The sequence below is a fragment of the Chanodichthys erythropterus genome, chromosome 21 (genome assembly GCF_024489055.1).
Source record: "Chanodichthys erythropterus isolate Z2021 chromosome 21, ASM2448905v1, whole genome shotgun sequence".
Taxonomy (NCBI): domain Eukaryota; kingdom Metazoa; phylum Chordata; class Actinopteri; order Cypriniformes; family Xenocyprididae; genus Chanodichthys; species Chanodichthys erythropterus.
In genome coordinates, this window is record NC_090241.1 from 34,805,012 (window position 1) to 34,823,447 (window position 18,436).

Genomic DNA, 18,436 nt, shown 5'->3' on the forward strand with positions numbered 1-18,436 from the left:
AGTAAAAACTAAATTATACTACAGTATTTATTACAGTTGATCAGTTCACTATAATTAATATTACAGTATGCTGTAGCATACATTAAAGTGTTGTAAATACTATAATATATACTGTATACTACAATTTACTATAGTATTTACTATAAATTACTATAGTATTTTTTCACCTGGGATGGTACTTGCTTAAAAGGAATAAATACACTGCTCTCAAAAAGCTTGGAAACGCCCTAGAAAAATTGGGTTTTGGACAATATTGGCATGAATCCTTTTTAATTTGTGACAATTTTGCACTGATAAGGGACAACACAAACTATGAAAACATATTTTATTACATAAACAGTTTATACATGGAAAAACTTAAATTTTTGATTCCTCAAAATATCTGACATAAACTGGGCTCTGATTGGTTCATTGTATTCTAAACTTAATTGGCAATCAATTATTGAAGCTATTAAGGTGTGCTGACCCAAAAATCTTTTACAAACCTTGGCCAAGTTGAATCCAGTAACCAGCATCACAGCTGGCAAAGGGGCGTGTCTGACTTTCACATGTATATATTGCCATTATTATGTAATCAAAATGAAATTACTGCTGGACTTCAATGATAATGTCAAGTTACTGTATTGTATTTGCACCAAAAAAATGATAAGGATTTATGCTGATATCGTCCAAAACCACACTTTGCCAGGGGTGTTTCCAAACTTTTGGAGGGCGTTGCACATGATAGTACTACAAGGTACTTCAAAGTATACTATGCCAGGTTCACATAAAACATGGTATTACCATGGTACCATTGCCCTTAATAATACCACAGTATTTTTTGTTACTGTACAAATTTCAGCCAGTACCAGAGCAAGTATGTACAATAAATAACAAAATGCCAGAGATAAGTTCATGATTTCAATATTTTACTGAGCTTTTCTGATTCAGAGGAAAATCTTTATACCACTTTAGGTGATGGGGAAATGCCACAACACTGATAATATACAGGTAGAAGAAACAAATTATATAAGCACAGACATATTTACATTCACTGAATCTTTTCTTTATCAGAATAAGATTACAGGGGAGACATTCATGGCATTTTAGAGGACATTGAATCAACAAACGCAATAGCGACCAAATATAAATCAATCAACATGACTGATAAATGCAAATCGGTTAAAAGCCTAGTGTGGCAAAGCGTACAACTAACTAAACAATATAGATTTGTACAATTTATATATTGTTTTGATTTTTTTTGTAATGAAAAATATCAGGTCATGCAAGATAAAAACCTAAACACACTCTTGTAAGAAAACAAAGAACAACAACCAAAAAAAAAAAGAGAATTATAAAAATAAAGTTATGGATAAATGGATGTTTTTGCTGGTTACACTTTATGCATTACTGATGCAATCGTACACGGTTCTACTTTAAGATACAAGATAAATTCCTCCTTTTTTTTAATAACACTTTGGTTTAGTTTAAAACAACTATTTCATAAATTCTATAATTCATAAACAGTTTAGAAACCAAAAAGTTAAATAAAAAAAAAAAAATAACCATGGTGAAAAAGACATCTTTTGTGTTCTTTTCCAGTAAACTCATAACAGCCGTGTGGGAAGAAAACAAATTCTGTACAACATCTACAGTTTTGCTGGTGATCCACTCTGAAATCCAACAAGTGCCCGATGCTCAATGTTATGCTGTGTTGGATTTTAAAAATGGCAAGCTGGGATACATTACGCATCAAACCACTGGAATGCTTTTAAACCTTACATAAAAGCCATTTCCCATGTCAATGTAATCCAGTGAAAACAAACAAACAAACCTATACTTACTTACAGATGGAAGTGATTGGGTTTAATAAAGTGATAATATACAATACGAATTTCTACATGCGTATTAACATGGCAAAAAAACAAACAAAAACAAAAAAATCCACCATTGTAGTGTTAACAATAGCAACATTTAAAGTCCAATTGTAGCAACAAATGCGATCAATAACTTTCTCTTTTCCTTTTTTAAAACGTACATTCAAAACGCTGCCCAGTGATACAATTTAAACTCAATATCATGTAAACAAATTTCTATGATTAGAAAAAAAAAAAAGTTATCTTTTAAAGCACTTTTCACAAACACGAAACAGTGAAATCAAGGCAATAGCAACCAATTTTAATAACTGGACTCTAATGCAGTTATTAAAGGAAGAATGTTTGCTTTTCTTCGTTTGAGTTTCCAGGTGTCATTGCTCTCAATTATAAAACACCCGAAATGAGAGGTAGACTCACTGGAGAAAAATGAGGGGCGTACGCCATATTTAGAATCCAATTCATTTTTCACTAAAACCACAAACAGGTGGAATAATGCTTTCGTAACTAATAAGAAATTTCACTTTTCTAAATGCTACAATTGATGTGACCCAGAATGCCACACTAGGGTTCACACAGGCTTGTACTGTACAGAAAACGCAAATAAAAAGTACAAAATCTTTAAATAACTATCGTGTTCTGTACAATATTTAAGGAACAAAAGAAAACGGACTGGATTCGACTGCAAATGGATGACTATTTCTCTGCTTGTTTACTGACCTTTTGTTATTACATACAGTATATATTCTGTCATGAAGAATTCAAACATGACTGCTCAACTTATAAAGGAACGCCTATGAATGCTAAAAACAAACGGGTTTAACAGGAAGCAACTAATGGTTTGAGAAGCCCTAACGCTGATGCATGTCATGATGAAGGCTTTTAAACATAGCTGCCTGATCGCCGATCGTCTTCTGACACAGAATTATATAAAAGAACGATAGACAAGCATTGGTGCATCGACTCTTTGACAGCTTCATATTCCTGCCAGTGAGAAAAGCACAAAGTTAAAGAGTGAATAATCACAAAGCCTGTCATATTTCACTCCAAAATCAATAGAAATTCTATTTTGTTTGGAAAATTGGGCCTATATGAGGACCACGTTATATCTATATATATTATAATGAAAAAACACTAATTCACTAGCGTAACAGAGGATGTATTTGAGTAAAGATATCCCAATGCTAATACATTCCATTGTGTTGAATTCAATTTATGCTCATTTTATTAGTAACATTTTAACTGTAATAATACAGTAAATAATTACTGTATAACAAATGAAAATAATGTCATTCAAGTTTAACCACCATTGAGAAAATTGATGAAAAACTTTATGAAATATTTATGAAAAATATTGTTCTTTTGAACTTGGTGTGGATTATGACACGTTTTAATGAGATTCACCCATAAAGGCCAACAAAAAAAAAAGAATATGATATGCTTGACTACATTTACCATCTCTTAAAAAAAAAAAAAAAAAAAAAGGTGACCAAACTATCTACACACTGATAAAAAACCCAACAATTATGAGACTCAAACCCCTAAAACAAATAATATTAAATAATAGAGGCGGAAGAAAGTAAACAAATCTTGCGTGAACATCTAAACCCAACAGCGCAATATTATATCTCTCATACAATCACAGACTCTTTCCCATAAACATACATACATGTGTCCACACGCCCAGCGCTGCATCTAAATGTTTGTTGTGTCCGGTGCAGTCTTGTCAACAGGACTGCTGTTGTCTTGACTTTTAGCAGAGCGCTCCTGGACCGGTTTGGAGTCTTTGTCTGCGGTACTGGTGGAAGAGGGACCAGGCGAGGGCAATGAACGCCCAGAGACCTTATACGCCCCCAGGAGCTCCTGGATTCTCTCCGTGGTGGGCTCCCATTTGGCAAAGCCAGCATTGTTTTGGAGGAAAATGACTGCCGTTCCATGGATGGCCTTGTAGTACATCTCTTCTCTGAAAGTTGAGAGAGCAAACCACAAGTTAAACAATATGTTTTGTGCAGTAAACAACTGCTAGAACAAGGAAAGAGACCAAAAAATAGGGGTTGGCAAAAGGATCAAAACCTTATTTTACAATATGAGAAATTCTATTACACAATAACGATATACAACACCCTCCAAAAGTTTGGAAACACCCCTGGCAAAGTGTGGTTTTGGACGATATCAGCATAAATCCTTATCATTTTTTGGTGCAAATACATTAAAGTAACTTGACATTATCATTGAAGACCAGCAATAATAATTTTCATTTTGATTACATAATAATGGCAATATATACATGTGAAAGTCAGACACGCCCCTTTGCCAGCTGTGATGCTGGTTACTGGATTAAACTTGGCCCAGGTTTGTAAAAGATTTTTGGGTCAGCACACCTTAATAGCTTCAATAATTGATTGCCAATTAAGTTTAGAAAACAATGAACCAATCAGAGCCCAGTTTAGGTCAGATAGCTGCTAATGCTGGATATTTTGATGAATCAAAAAATTAAGTTTTTTCTATGTATAAAATGTTTATGTAATAAAATGTTTTTGTAGTTTGTGTTATCATTGAATTATCACAAATTAAAAAGGATTCATACCATTATTATCCAAAACCCAACTTTTCTAGGTTGTTTCCAAACTTTTGGAGGGCAGTGTGCATCACAATATTATGGAAGCTTGTTTTCGCCACAGAATAAAAAAATAAAGGTAATTGCGACTTTTTAATCTCACAACTCTTTTCTTCTTGCAACTGCTAGTTTTTATCTAACAATTTTGAGGAAAAAAAGTCAGAATTTCAAGATGGAAACTATATAAACCCAACAATAGCAAGAAAAAAAGTCAGAATTTACATTAAATGTAGCAATTATCTTTTTTATATTTCGTGTTTACATATGATATAGTTATTTTTGTTATTTTAATTTTATTATTAAAAATAAGAACAAAGAAGCAGATTTCGGTTGCATTGCATTGCATTATTGCATTGCAACATTGTAGCCTAACCAACATTAAGGACCAATAATTGCAATAAGCTCTGCGTTTTGTTATTTTTGATAGGAAACAAAGTGTCATCCTTCAAATTCTGTCCACTAAATCACGAAATTTAAACAGAAAATGCCGCTTCGACATCACTATACAGGCGCCTCAGTTCAACCGGTGCGAGTGAATGCGATCATCTCTTCCTCTTTAATACTAGTTACAGAATAAACATGAATGAACATCTGAAGGTATGTTGAAAGATACAGTACAACTTACTGAAACGGTCATCTCGTGTAATTGCTCAATCAGTGTTTCAACAGCGGAAAGACTTCAATGAAATCTTATAAACAACATGTTATGTAGCATTTACCTCAGAAAAGCCATTCATTGTCCAAAGTTTGTTAGTTCGCTAGAGAAATGAACTCTTTCGCTTAATATATGCATTGTATTAGCCTATATATTCATTATATTTTACTTAACCTTTTAGTGATGTCCTGATTAGGCTATATGTATGTAATGTAACATGTACATTAGGCTAATGTATGTTTAAATAAGTCTGTTGTGAAAATGACAGCCACTGTGTGGAAATGATTATATTTCAACAATGAATTGGAGTAAAAACATTTAGAAGTTAATGCAAAAACTGCTTAGGTGCAGCTTACATGTTTGCATAGGCCTACAATTTGTTATTTGAGTGTTGATTATTTTATCTAAAAATAAAAAGCGATTGAATTTAGGCTAATATTTTGGGCTCAGTTGTTAACCTTTAATATTATAGCAGCATAATGTTCAAGTAAGGGCTCCCTGCATAGTTTATAGCATTAGCAGAGATAACTTTTTATCCTTAAGAAACTTTTAGTTATGATTTAATTTAATATATTTAAAGACAAAAACACAATTTGTTCAGTAAACCACTGTTTAATAATAAAAAAAAAGCAATTTTATGTTTAGTTCTCTCCCCACCTGCTGTACTGAAAACCGAATGATTAAATGTGAAAATAAAACACTGCATAGGCTTCACTGTATAAATTACATTTAAAATGATTCTTAAAGACACACAAGCTACTCAGTCAAGAGAAGTGAGTGATTTCCTCTGTCTTTTGTTGATTGATTAACATTAATGGTTTATTAGGCCGCCGTCACTTTAAGAGTGAATGCAAAGATCTAATATACTGACATTTATATCGTCTCTGTGATATATACCCTCACACGGCCCAGCCCTACCAACAAATGTCTGACCTTTTGCATATGTGCTGTGAGCCGCTGCGGTACTCATGCTCGAAGGCAGGCACGGTCATCTGGTGCCTTCGGAAGCGGCTGGACTCCATGCGTGTGAGGGCAGGGGTCGGTGGATCACGCCACTCCGGCACAAAGATGATGAAGGACAGAGGCTCGCTGGAGCGTTCCAGAAGATCCTGAGAAAGATGGTGAGACAATGAGAATCGATATTCCAATCTAACGAATTTGGAGTGAGATTAAGAGTCACACACCTCAAAGCGTGTCACCATGGCGTCCATGAGTTCCTCACAGAATGGAGGGTTTGCCTCAAATGAGCCACTGGCCGGAGAGAAGCTGAGAAATGGCCTGAGGACAGACATGAGGAAGCGATAAAGTAAAGCAAATTAACTTCTCTGACAGAAACCATGCTTGCTTTTATATAACAGCAGTGACAGAGTAATTATTAAAGTCACAAAAGTATATATACACACACATATTTATTTATTAGGGCTATCAAGAGATTACAATTTTTAATCCAATTAATTAAATGATGTGGAAATGAATTAATCACAAATTAATTGCACATCAAATATGGCTGAGAAATTAGCCCCAAAATGATAATTTAAAGTCATTATTGTGTAAAGCATCAAATAGACATTACAAAAAGTAGATTCAGCAAGAACTATTTTATTTGATTTAACTTTTGGACCATAAGGTTGAGTAAATGATGAATGAATTTGAAATATACCTTTAAATGTTTAATTTATTTATTTAAAATTAATATAGAAATATGAAAACATTATACTCTAAATAAGAAACTAACACGTGTGTGTGTACACTTACCATGACAGTACAGCAATGTATTACTTTTGATAAACATATAAAACCAAAATAATACAGTATCATGAAAAAATGTTTTTTGCATTTTTGTGGCTCATCTAATAAGATTTTAGACCTCTGCATTTTTATCAAGAACACATTTACATACCCTCGAGATCCGAAAAAGCCGTCAATGTCTGGAAATGCAGAGCAGAACTGCTTGAAATAGCAGTTCAGAGGAGAAGCGAAGCACTCAAAAGTTACTCCAAACTTTTTGTTGAGAGCCTCAAAGACGGGAACAGGCAGTGCCCCCTGAAGGCCAGACCCCTCGTTCACACCAGAGCCAAACATCACCTGTAATTCACAAGAGGGTGGAAACACATGTTGATGCTGCATTTGCTTTCCTGACTGATTACCAATACTTGTAAACTTGAGTCTTACCTGGTATCTTTTGATAAGGCACCACACACGAGACAGGAACTTTTCAAACCTTGGGTCATCTATACAGCTGTATCGATATAGGAGTTCCTGTTTATGTCAGAGAAAGAAATGCAACAAAATAAAAATCCAATGTAGTGTATGTTTCTGGCTTTAATTTGTTTTGAGCTAGTGTTTAGCATGTACACACCAATTTGTTGAAATGACCGCGGTTGACCTTAACCATTTCCCCTTTATACCGTAGACAAGCAATGTCATTCTCGAAGTGCAGCTCAACGCGCGGCTGAGGAGGAGACTGGATGGACAGTCTGACTGGATAGCAATACACCAACCGGTTCTGAACCTCTGTCGACTCTGTGCTGTCCACTTTAAAGCAAGAAGAGTAGTTCAGAGGGGCTCTAAACAAAGTCAAACCAAGAGCAAATATTGGCACCAGGGCCAAAATTTCATCCTTTTTTGGAGTTTCATCAATTTTTATCTAACAATAAAACCCTCACTGACCATTTTCCAGATTCATGGATGACATAAACCGGCATTTGATTTATTTTATTTAAATTTATTGCCATATCAGCTTCACAGGTTATTATACAACAACATTCAAATTCAACATTCAACTATAATAACTACAATAAAAGTGCATTTTATAAAATTCTACTTAGAAGAAAAAAAAAACAGACTAAAAGACTAAGAGAGAGTTTTGTATATACTATTATATAGAAGATTCTTTGAAAGGACCAATTAACAATTTATTGCGAGTACGTCTTACAAAATAATTCCTTCAAAGTCTGCCCTGATAAAAAACATTATCTCGTGACATTAAAAGTACACTATGCAACTTAGTTCAAAATGATTAATTTAAATAATGAGTTAAAACATGCTTTTTGTCTTACCCTGATTCACTATGGTAATACTATGGTATTATAAGTGTTCAAATTTTAGACCTAGTGGGATTGTTTTGGCAGGAAATAGTGTATATACGTCTTGTCATATCTGTAAATAGAGAAAAGATGCTCCGGCTACTTTGATGCTGGTCTGGTGTGGGAGTGGCAGAGGTTAGTCGTCACAACAAGTGAGAAAGGTTGACATGGAGTAGCTAATTCTGCAACCTCCGAAGAATCACCCGTTTTAAACAAATGCTGAACAGAGGAGAGTCTAATGCAAAAATAGAACACAACAGAGCTTGTAATAAAACAAGAATCAACATTGGCTTGGCTTTTCAGAGATGGCGAGAACTGAGGAATCTTAAAAAGCGACACAGAGATAGAGCTGCACGATTCTGGATGAATTGAGAATCACAATTTTTTTGTTTCAAATAGATCACGATTCTAAACAGACAACTCAACAAAATAACATGTAATTTACTAGATGTTCTGACAAAATGTTAATTGCTGCAGTCTATTTAACAATGTTTAATTTGTATGAATTTAAAAAAAATAAATGAATCAGCGTTTTTGAACGAAATCGCTTGAATGAATGATTCAATGACAAATACATTTGTTTTAAGTCACTTGTCGCCACCTACTTGCGTAACGGTGTAATTGACAGAATCTTTATTTGAAGCACCAAGGTGATTTACTCTATTTTGATCGCTAGGCATCAGTGTTTATACCCGAACTGTAAACATTTATCCCAGTAATTCAGTGATAATTTGAATATTTGTAACAGAAATAATTATAATGTGTGGTTGAAAAGCTGTTTCTCCTCTATCTGGGTCAGCAGCAGCGCAAAGGAAGATCTGAATGTTCCGATGTGATTTTGTCAAAGGTTTAACAGACATAGGAGAATCGTTGTCATTGAGGAAATAAGGTGTTTGAATCGAGATCATGATCTTTTAATGTTTAATTGTGGTGCTCTACGCAGAGATGTTTTTATTACTCTACAGGCAATAAATGGACAGATAAATTGCCATATGTAGCGCTCTAACAGAGTTATGTACAGAATGTAAAGAATTATCTATTGTGAAGGCTCATTTCATTATGGTTGTCGTAGTGCTGTGCTGGATTTTGTTTTCAAGGAAGTATAGCGTCTATTAATGGGTACAGTAATGTCTTCTGAGATCCTTTCCATCTAAACTGGTTATATCTCTTAAGCCTAGTAGTGAATGATTTATGAACAGTGGAATAACCTTATTCATCCACACATTCACGCAGAGCTGAAGCTCAACCAAAACATTCTTTATAAAAAATGCATTCAGTTTTGTTTTTTAACTGCTAGAGAGCCAAAAGTTACATAGTGTACCTTTAAAAATTGGGCAGAGCAAAAACAAACAAGTTGATGCTACAACACTGACATTTTGGTGCTTCTTCACCCTTCAATAAATGCCCATTAGACCTATATGACACATTATATGATCATGGATTTTTTAAAAAGTACATGCATCTTTTTCCCACCACAGGATTTATTTCAAATAATTAGTTTTTCCTCACATTCTGCTTGCCATCTCCTACCTGAGATGTTGCACTCTTTAAGCAGAGTGAGGTGAGCCTGACGGATCCTGCGCACATATTCCGCAGAAATGTGATAGATCTTTGAGCAGATGCCCTCAACAGAGTCCTTCGCCACGGACGCCACGTGAGGGCCGCACTGCTTCCGTAAGTGCTCGAGCCGATCCTGAGGAATGATCCAATTACGGTCATGTATATGTACGCCTTAAAATGCTGACTAGGTAGGAGGCTCAGAACAAAACTACTGAGAATGTACCATGTAGTCCTCCTTGCTGGCAGAATGGTCTCGTCTCAGCCAGTTCATCGTGTCCTCGACGTTCCACTTCACCACCTTCCGACTATCAGGAGTTGCATTTCTGTGCAAACATGAAATATACTTTCAGACAATGTTCATGTTAGTCTCAAAACTTAGTAACCAGCATGAATAATTACCTGGAGTCAATCATTTTCTTGGCCGCCTCTGCATATTTAAACAAGAGTTTCCTGGCCTCTTCCTTGTATTTGATTCGAGAGAGCCTAACATTTGTTGCGAGGAAAGTTAGAAAATTATAAAAACATTTCCATATTGAACACGAAAGCAATAAGGAACTTGGTTATGCGACAAACACTGATGTTTTAGTACCTGATGGGGATGTCGTTCATGATCTCTCTGAACATGGACGGGGAAATGACCGGGTCGCACTCGCTTGGCAAGAGCGGATCCAGACCTTTATCCACCACTTTTCTCTCCAAAAGCCAGCGGTTGAAGGATTCCCGTGGAGGCTCTATGCCTGAAAACAGCAAATAATAATCTCTAAATTACAATTACACAATTTAAAAGTCTCTTCTGCTCCCCAATGCTGCATTTATTTATCAAAAATATTGTAAATTGTAATATTTGGCAATATTACTGTTTTTACTTGAATGGTTTTCTATTTGAATATGCAAAGCTGAATTTTCAGCATCATTACTCCAGTCTTCAGTGTCACATGATCCTTCAGAAATCATTCTAATATGCTGATTTGCGTCTCAAGAAACATTTATTTTTATTATCAATGTTGAAAATAGTTGTGCTGCTTGACATTTCTTTGATGAATACAAAGTTTAAAAGAACAGCAGTTATTTGAAATAATCTTTTGTAACATTATATATGGCTTTACCGTCACTTATGATCAATTTAATGCATCCTCACTTAATAAAAGTATTAATTTCTTTACAAATCCTTCTGACCCCAATATATAAAGTTTATAAACTAGTTACAAATATTTATGGGGCTCATCCTTCTCAGCAAGTTACCAAATGATTTAAAAGAACCGTGCAGCATTTAAGATTCAAACTTTGAGATAGCTGTAGTTTCAATATTAGCAGTTTCCTTCCGGTAGCTTTGCAATGCATTCATAACTATTAACATTTACGCAGACAAGAACTGGCTGTGAATATGGAGGTGGGTGGACCAGTGCTGGGAATTATCTAACTAAAAGTAGCAAAGCTACTAACTTAACCACAATTTCAGTAGTATGAAATTAGCTCAGCTGTTTCAAAACAGTGTAGCATGACAAAAACAATACGATGCTGATTTTGTTACACTTGTATTATAATATGATTAATCTCTCATATGCAGAATGTAAGGTTTTTTTTCAATGGGAAAACATGAGAGCAGCGTTTCACATACCCTCACGCTGAGAGCACAGCTCGTGGTAGTGCTGCCGCAGTTTAGTGGTGAGTTGCGCTCTCTGCAACTCGATCTCCGGGTGTGGAGGGAGGTGGTTCGCTGGGGCTCGCTCTCTGATCACAGCGTTGGTCTGAATGTCCAGGTCCCAGTACACTCTGAAACACAAAGTCCAGTTCAGACATGTCACAGCGCAGAGTCGTATCATATTTACAGAGCTTAACAGCTGTAAGAGCTTAATTTGAACTCTAAAATAACTAGAAAATCATGTAATGTCCAAGCAATAGAGTTGCTGCTGCTGCACCATTAATTGTTACAAGGTCTTGATCTTGATTCAAAACACCCACACAAACTTATTCCTAAATGACAATAATTCAGCTCTGTCGTACTTATCTAATAAACCTTAGATAAGTACGATCACACCGAATCAAATATGTGTTGGCGCTGCCGCTGATCTAGAGAGAGCAGTTGTCATGTATAGGTATGAAACAGCTTCACAAACAGTCTTTTTAACCACACAATATCATTATTTCTGTTTCACAATAATTCAGATAACCAGACATTCTGGTATAAAAGTATATACAGTTCAGACATAAATATTGATGTATATGGTAGCGATCAAAATAGACTAAATCAGTAAAAATCATCTATTAAAAGTAACTTGAAGCTTCAAATAAACATTGTATTAATTATACACCAGTAGGTGGCGACAAGTGACTGTTACAAAAAAATATCATTAGCTATGTTTTATGCACAATTTGGGATATCGCATAAAAAAAAAAAAAAAAAACAACTGCTGGATGGAAACGCCAAGATGCGCATAAGTTTTAAAAATACGCGTAAAAACCTAACTGAGTCAGATACATCCGATTATGAAACATGCGCATAAACTCCAATGGAAACACATTTACATAATAAATTCCTGAATGCGCATCAAAAAAAAAATCATGTGACTTTGCACGATGGGACGGCATACTGGACTAAGAAGGCAGACCGATCTCGAGCATCTGAAAGCATCTCCTTTTGTACTGAACGTGAGTGTCGTAACTTTGCAGATGTTGTTTATGCTCAAACAGCAACATTACACACTAACTAAAGTTAAAAAAGTGAAATTATAATCAACCACCCTTTTAAAGCAGATGCTTTCAGCCAAAGTGACTTATAAATGAGGAACATGGGACAGATCGGAAAAGACGAGCTCCATACTCACACAGAGGGCCTGTACGGAGCCGGCGCAGGCACGCCGGCCTGGCCTTGTTTATCATCCGTGGCGTTGACCCAGGGTTTGACTCCTGGCGTGCTGGGAGAAATAGGGACAGTAGGAGTGGTTGGAGTGACAGGAATCTCAACCTGAAATCAGAAAATGTATTCACTAAAATTGACTAAAACCAACAGTCGTTGCTAAATAGATATTTATTAAGGAAATATCAAATAAGCAAGCTACTTCACAACTATTTCTGCTATTAGGATGAAAACTGACCTTCGGCCTCTTGAAACTGTTAGGGCCCGCTTGAGAAGCATCCTCTGATGGATGTCTCTTACGCTGCCCGTTTCCCAGACCTGCGTCGCTTATCGCCTCACCAGAGGCTGGAGCCGCGTTCAACCCCAGAGGATCCGACTGAAACAACGGCAAATACAGGACAATGTTGTTATTTTATTATCATTAAAAATAGTTTTTGTTAATTGAAGTAAAGCTGAAATATAAATATTAGATGAAAAACTTAAATTACCAGAAATAAAAATAAGTTTACGAAACAAAATTACTAAAACTAAAATAAAATTAAAGCTAAATAGGAAGTTAAAAAAAAAAAAAAAACTAATAAAAAAGGCAAAAGTACATAAAACTAAAATAAAAACTGGAAAAAATAAAAACAAAAGCTAATTAAAATATTAGTAAACTATAACATTAAATAATACTGACATACAGAAAATGTGTTCTGTGAAAATGTGTACTTTAAAATTAGATTATAGATTGTTTAGAACTTTTAGAACATTAGAACTTTGTCATTGTGCAGAGTACAAATACAGAGCCAATAAAACACAGTCAGGAACTAAACAGAAGCACAAATAGTAATACAAGTTTTAAATAAAAAATATAGTAATACAGACTTTAACAGTGTAAATAATACAGCTGCACGATTCTGGATAAATTGAGGATCGCAATTTTTTTGTTTCAAATAAAAATCTGAATTCTGAACACACAACTTAACAAAAAAATGCCATTTACTAGCAGTTCTGAAAAAATGTTAATTGCTGCAGTCCATTTAAAATGTTTAAATCTGAATGAATTATTTTTTTAAAAACGGTTTGAATGAATCATTCAATGAATCACTCATAAATCACTTGTTTCATTACGGTATGAATCAGAGTTTTTGAATGAATTATTGAATGAATGATTCAATGACAAATTAATACATTTTTTAACAGTCACTTGTCGCCACCTAGTGGCGTAACAATGTAATGATATAATCCTTATTTGAAGTGCCAACTTACTTTCAAAAGGTGATTTTGATAGCCATCAGTGTTTATATCGAAATTATAAACTTTTATCCCAGTATTTCTGTGATAATATAAATATTTGTAACACAAAAATAACAAAACTGTGTGATTTTGTCAAAGGTTTATTAGACGCAGGTGGATAGTTGTCATCGCTTGGGTGTTTGAATCAAAATTGCGAACTTTTAACAATTAATTGTGCAGCTCTAATGAATAACACTAAAATGACACAGGAAAACTATTACACATTTTGTCTTATATCTAAAGAACCTGTATGAACAATAAACCCCATCAAAGTTCTTCCCCAAATGTTACATCCATAATAATGAGATTTAATTGGTTCTGAAGACTGAACTTACAATGACATCATGCTGCCCCAGGACTGGCATCTCCCACAGCGACTGGTTAGTAAATCGATTGAAGTAATACGGCCGATTCTCCCTTTTACTCCAACATTTTGACCATCCAGCCTGAATCAGCTCATCTGAAAGTGAAACTAAAAATCAGATGCATAGATTCACAGGGTGTCCCATTGGTCACTTGAGCCTCATAGATACGGACCTGGCAGCTCTTGGATGGGTTTGCTGGTTGAGGGCGAGAATGGAGCCGCCTGTGACGTGGACCCGGTGGGCGACATGACCAGTGCCGAGTCTGCCTTTATTGTTCCGTGGTTTTCACTCGTCATAGCTCCTCATTTGTCCTGTCTTATGATAGAAAAGTTTTCATCTTTACAAAATATAAGCATTGCAATTCTGAGACTGCTAAAGGACATATTAAAGGGTTAGTTCACACAAAAATGAAAATTCTGTCATTAATTACTCACCCTCATGTCGTTCCAAACCTGTAAGACCTTCGTTCATCTTCAGAACACAAATTAAGATATTTTTGATGAAATCCACGAGCTTTTTAGCCTCTAATAGACTGCAATGTTATTACCACTTTCAAGGCCCAGAAAGGTAATTTAATGTCTTTATTACATTTCTTGGCCTTGAAAGTGTCAATAACGGATGCCAAAAAAACTCACAGATTTCATCAAAAATATCTTAATTTGTGTTCCAAAAATGAACTAAAGTCTTATGGGTTTGGACCAAAATGAGGGTGAGTAATTAATGACAGAATTTTCATTTTTAGGTGAACTAACCCTTTAACCCTAAATGTGTTAAGGGTCTGACACAGTGTATAAAACATGAATAAATGCAAAATAAATTTCACATCCTAAGCTTACTTTGTGATAAAAAAAGAAAGATTAAAGTTTCAATAATACATTTTGAATAGGTCAAAAGAACATTAAAGGTGCAATATGTAAGAATTTTGCAGTAAAATATCCAAAAACCACTAGGCCAGTGTTATATATTTTGTTCACTTAAATACTTAGAATATCCCAAATGTTTGCAACTATTTGTAAATCGTGAGAAAATTGCAATTTTGTGAAAATTGCGGGACGTGTGAGGAGTCGCCTGTCAATTGCGTCATACCCGCGTTACCCTCCGGTTTTATTTTTTGTAGAAACCATGAAAACACAAAAGATGCTTTAATATATTACATGTTTTAATAGACAAGTGAATATCTGTTTGTTTACGTTTATGAACAGAAAACGAATTGCTGTTATATAGCTCAACACGTTTAGTCTTATTGTCTAAATCTAATTTTCTTAATTTTTTGCGAGTACCATGCTTCACCATGCCTCAGAGAAAAACACTATTTTGTCAAATAGCTAACATAGCATAATCAAATGCAGCTTTATTTTTAGTAACAGTAATACAGCATTTTCTCCATCATACATTTTAAAGTTAATTGCATGCCATTTATCAACACAATCATCCAGCATTTAATATGATATTCTAAAATCGATCTATCTTATTGCAGTGTGTAACAGTGTCTCACAGCAGCCACAGAGCGAACGCTCAGAGTAACGTTATAACGTCATTTTCAACACTCTCAAATGTGTCTAATATGATAAACGGAGCTGCGTTACCTCACACTCATGACCGGAAAAGCGGAAGCGGCACTGGCAACTGTGTCATAATAAATGTCCCGCTGCTCGTGAGGCGTGTTATGCAATCGCTCCAGCGGCCTCGTTCAGCTACACTCGGTCCTGATCTGCTTCATACTACAGTAGCGTTAATAATCACATCCATGAACATGATTTCTCCCCGAGTCCTATCCCGATTATTTCCACCGGCTGTGCCCTCAAACTTGCCGTCATCAAGCTACGCCTTTGTTTTGAATAGGCTTCTAGCAACCTCTAGCAGACAGAAAATATTACATATTGCACCTTTAACTCACCAAAACAAAGTCAACACAGTACAATTCAATTCAACTTTATTAATTCCCAATTCAATTCAGTTGTGGACATACAAATAAAATACAGACTGACGCAGAAGCCTGTAATCAATGAAATAGTTGAGCAAGTTGAACTAAGTCTGTTTGGCTGAATGTGAAAGAAAAACTCTACAGGAAAATAATGAAACAAACATAATGAAAGTGAAACTTTAGTTATACATGCACTAAAAGAGTTCAAAAGTGTTTCAAACAATAATTTCATTCATAGATAAGAGATATGATTACCTGGGTAATTTTCACTTTAACTTTATTAATTGTAAATAAAACAGAGACTGAAGCAGAAGGCTAATTAAATAGTTGAGTAAGAGGTAAGAAAATAATGACAGATTTTTATTTTTTAGGTCTGCTTGGGTGAATGTTAAAGAAAAACTCTTCAGGAAAATAATGAAATGTAAACATAATGAAAGTTACATGATTATTTCATTCAAATGATGATTATCATGGTAATTTTTGGTACATGTAAACAAGTACATTGTAAACAATATTGTACCTCATAGGCAAGTATTCAGTGGTACACTGATGGTAATGTTTTTAAATTATATAGACATTCTGTATGTACTTCTGAGGAATACCATGGTAATACCATGGTAAATGTAAAGGCGCCATGGTATTACGTTTAACATTTATTTCGCTGGCCCGATTAAAAGTCGACTGAAAGTAATTTATCGCTCAATCTCAAAAAACATTTATTTCCCTCAAATAAACCTTTCAAAAAGCACTATGGCGGTGACAGGGTACAGTAATGTATCGGATAGTAATACGATTGTACCATAGTATCACAATACGTCTTTTTGGTTACTAACCCCGGGTATACATCACATATCTATTATACGATTGTGTTTACTGCGTTTATCGTCGTTAATAAGAGCGCAAATGAGTGAAAGAAGGGCACGCATGCGCCTGCTACGCCGCCCACCCCAGATCGAGCCGCCCGAAAACAAACCCGAAGGAGGAGGAGAAAAACATCCAACAAAGAGCAACGGCAGCACAAGACTCTGTGCTGGATAGAGCAGGTAAAATAAGATCAAGTGGCGTATCATCTGGCTTCATTTGGGCACAGAAAGGACGAGGATACATAGGGCCATTAACACAGTGTGTCAAACTGCTCATTTATTGAGTTTAAACCCCGTCCATTTCCGACCGTTACGACCACAAATTTTAGGCGCGCACTTTTGCTTCGTGGAAACGGTCGACAAGATGGCGCGCGCTCTCGCATACTAGGCGCCGCGCTCACTGCGCATTATAATGTCTGTTTATTGCGTGCATTACGCACGTTTGCAGCAACCGAGGGGATATTATTGTGCCCCGTGCATTCCGCCACTCGCCCATAGGTCTAGTGCTGCTCTTCAATGGCTGAATCCCTTACCTTGGAGAGGTTTGATCGGAGTCCTCAATAGGCTTTGCTCTATTCGGTTCGGACCCGCCTCCGCCTCTCCCTCCCCACCGACTCCGCCATCTTGTATCGGGCACTCGGACGCGGTTAATGCGCAGGCGCGGGTTTAGTTGCCATCCGCAGTGGAAGTCGTCAAACCCGAGCGGCCATTTGTAGAGAGGCGTTAATTCATTTTCAGAAATGACAAACATAAACTAATTGTTTTGTTTATTTATTGTAAACTGTGTGAATGTTCTTTGTTGCTGTCCTGAAAATGTTTGTACATTTGCTTAAATAAAAATAGCGATGTCTAGTCTCTGTTTTAATTTCTTGTAATTTTTTAATGTATTTCTATTTAGCTTTATTTTTATTTCAGTTTTGTTTGAACCATTTTAGTACTTCAGAAGTTTTTTTTGCAGTCTTTTATTTTATTTCCGCTTTATATCAACTACTGAAAACAATATTTAATAGTGTTACATTTATTTAAGTAAAAATGGCAATGGCTGTGTTTTGAATCTATTATTATTAACTAAAGCACATCAAAAATATAAGATAGGAAATGTAAGTATATGAAATCCAGTCATAAACAGATATTTAAGACCCAAATTAATCCTAAAGTCTTAACACTTACACCTCAACACCTCCTCTATCATCATTATATTGCAGTTAAAATTATAATACCAGAAGAAACTTTCTTGACTTTTAGAAATTAAAATCTACAAATAAAGGCTGTTTAATTTTTTATTTTTTTTTTGTCAATGTTTGCTTATGAACTCTACCACCGTTCCACTTTTACACATTGTACTTATGTCATTTGAACTATATTTGTGAATTGCACA

At 35.3% G+C, this 18,436-nt stretch overlaps 1 protein-coding gene across 2 annotated transcripts; it reads right to left on the bottom strand.

Moving 5' to 3' along the window:
- Nucleotides 1-774: 774 nt before the first annotated feature.
- On the bottom strand, nucleotides 775-18,387 carry pcif1 (phosphorylated CTD interacting factor 1). 2 transcript variants are annotated; one of them, XM_067374209.1, is made up of 17 exons: nucleotides 17,592-18,387; nucleotides 14,444-14,586; nucleotides 14,242-14,366; nucleotides 12,867-13,004; nucleotides 12,597-12,736; nucleotides 11,390-11,544; nucleotides 10,361-10,508; nucleotides 10,171-10,254; nucleotides 9,995-10,094; nucleotides 9,742-9,904; nucleotides 7,485-7,660; nucleotides 7,298-7,384; nucleotides 7,026-7,210; nucleotides 6,310-6,403; nucleotides 6,059-6,234; nucleotides 3,523-3,816; nucleotides 778-2,837 (listed from the first exon to the last, which is right to left on the bottom strand). In XM_067374209.1, the coding sequence occupies exons 2-16, from the start codon at nucleotides 14,565-14,567 to the stop codon at nucleotides 3,549-3,551; spliced, it is 2,163 nt and encodes a 720-aa protein (XP_067230310.1). In that variant the 5' UTR covers nucleotides 14,568-14,586; nucleotides 17,592-18,387; the 3' UTR covers nucleotides 778-2,837; nucleotides 3,523-3,548. The 2 variants fall into 2 exon arrangements, with proteins under 2 accessions (XP_067230309.1, XP_067230310.1); XM_067374208.1 differs by having other exon boundaries at nucleotides 775-3,816.
- Nucleotides 18,388-18,436: the final 49 nt, after the last annotated feature.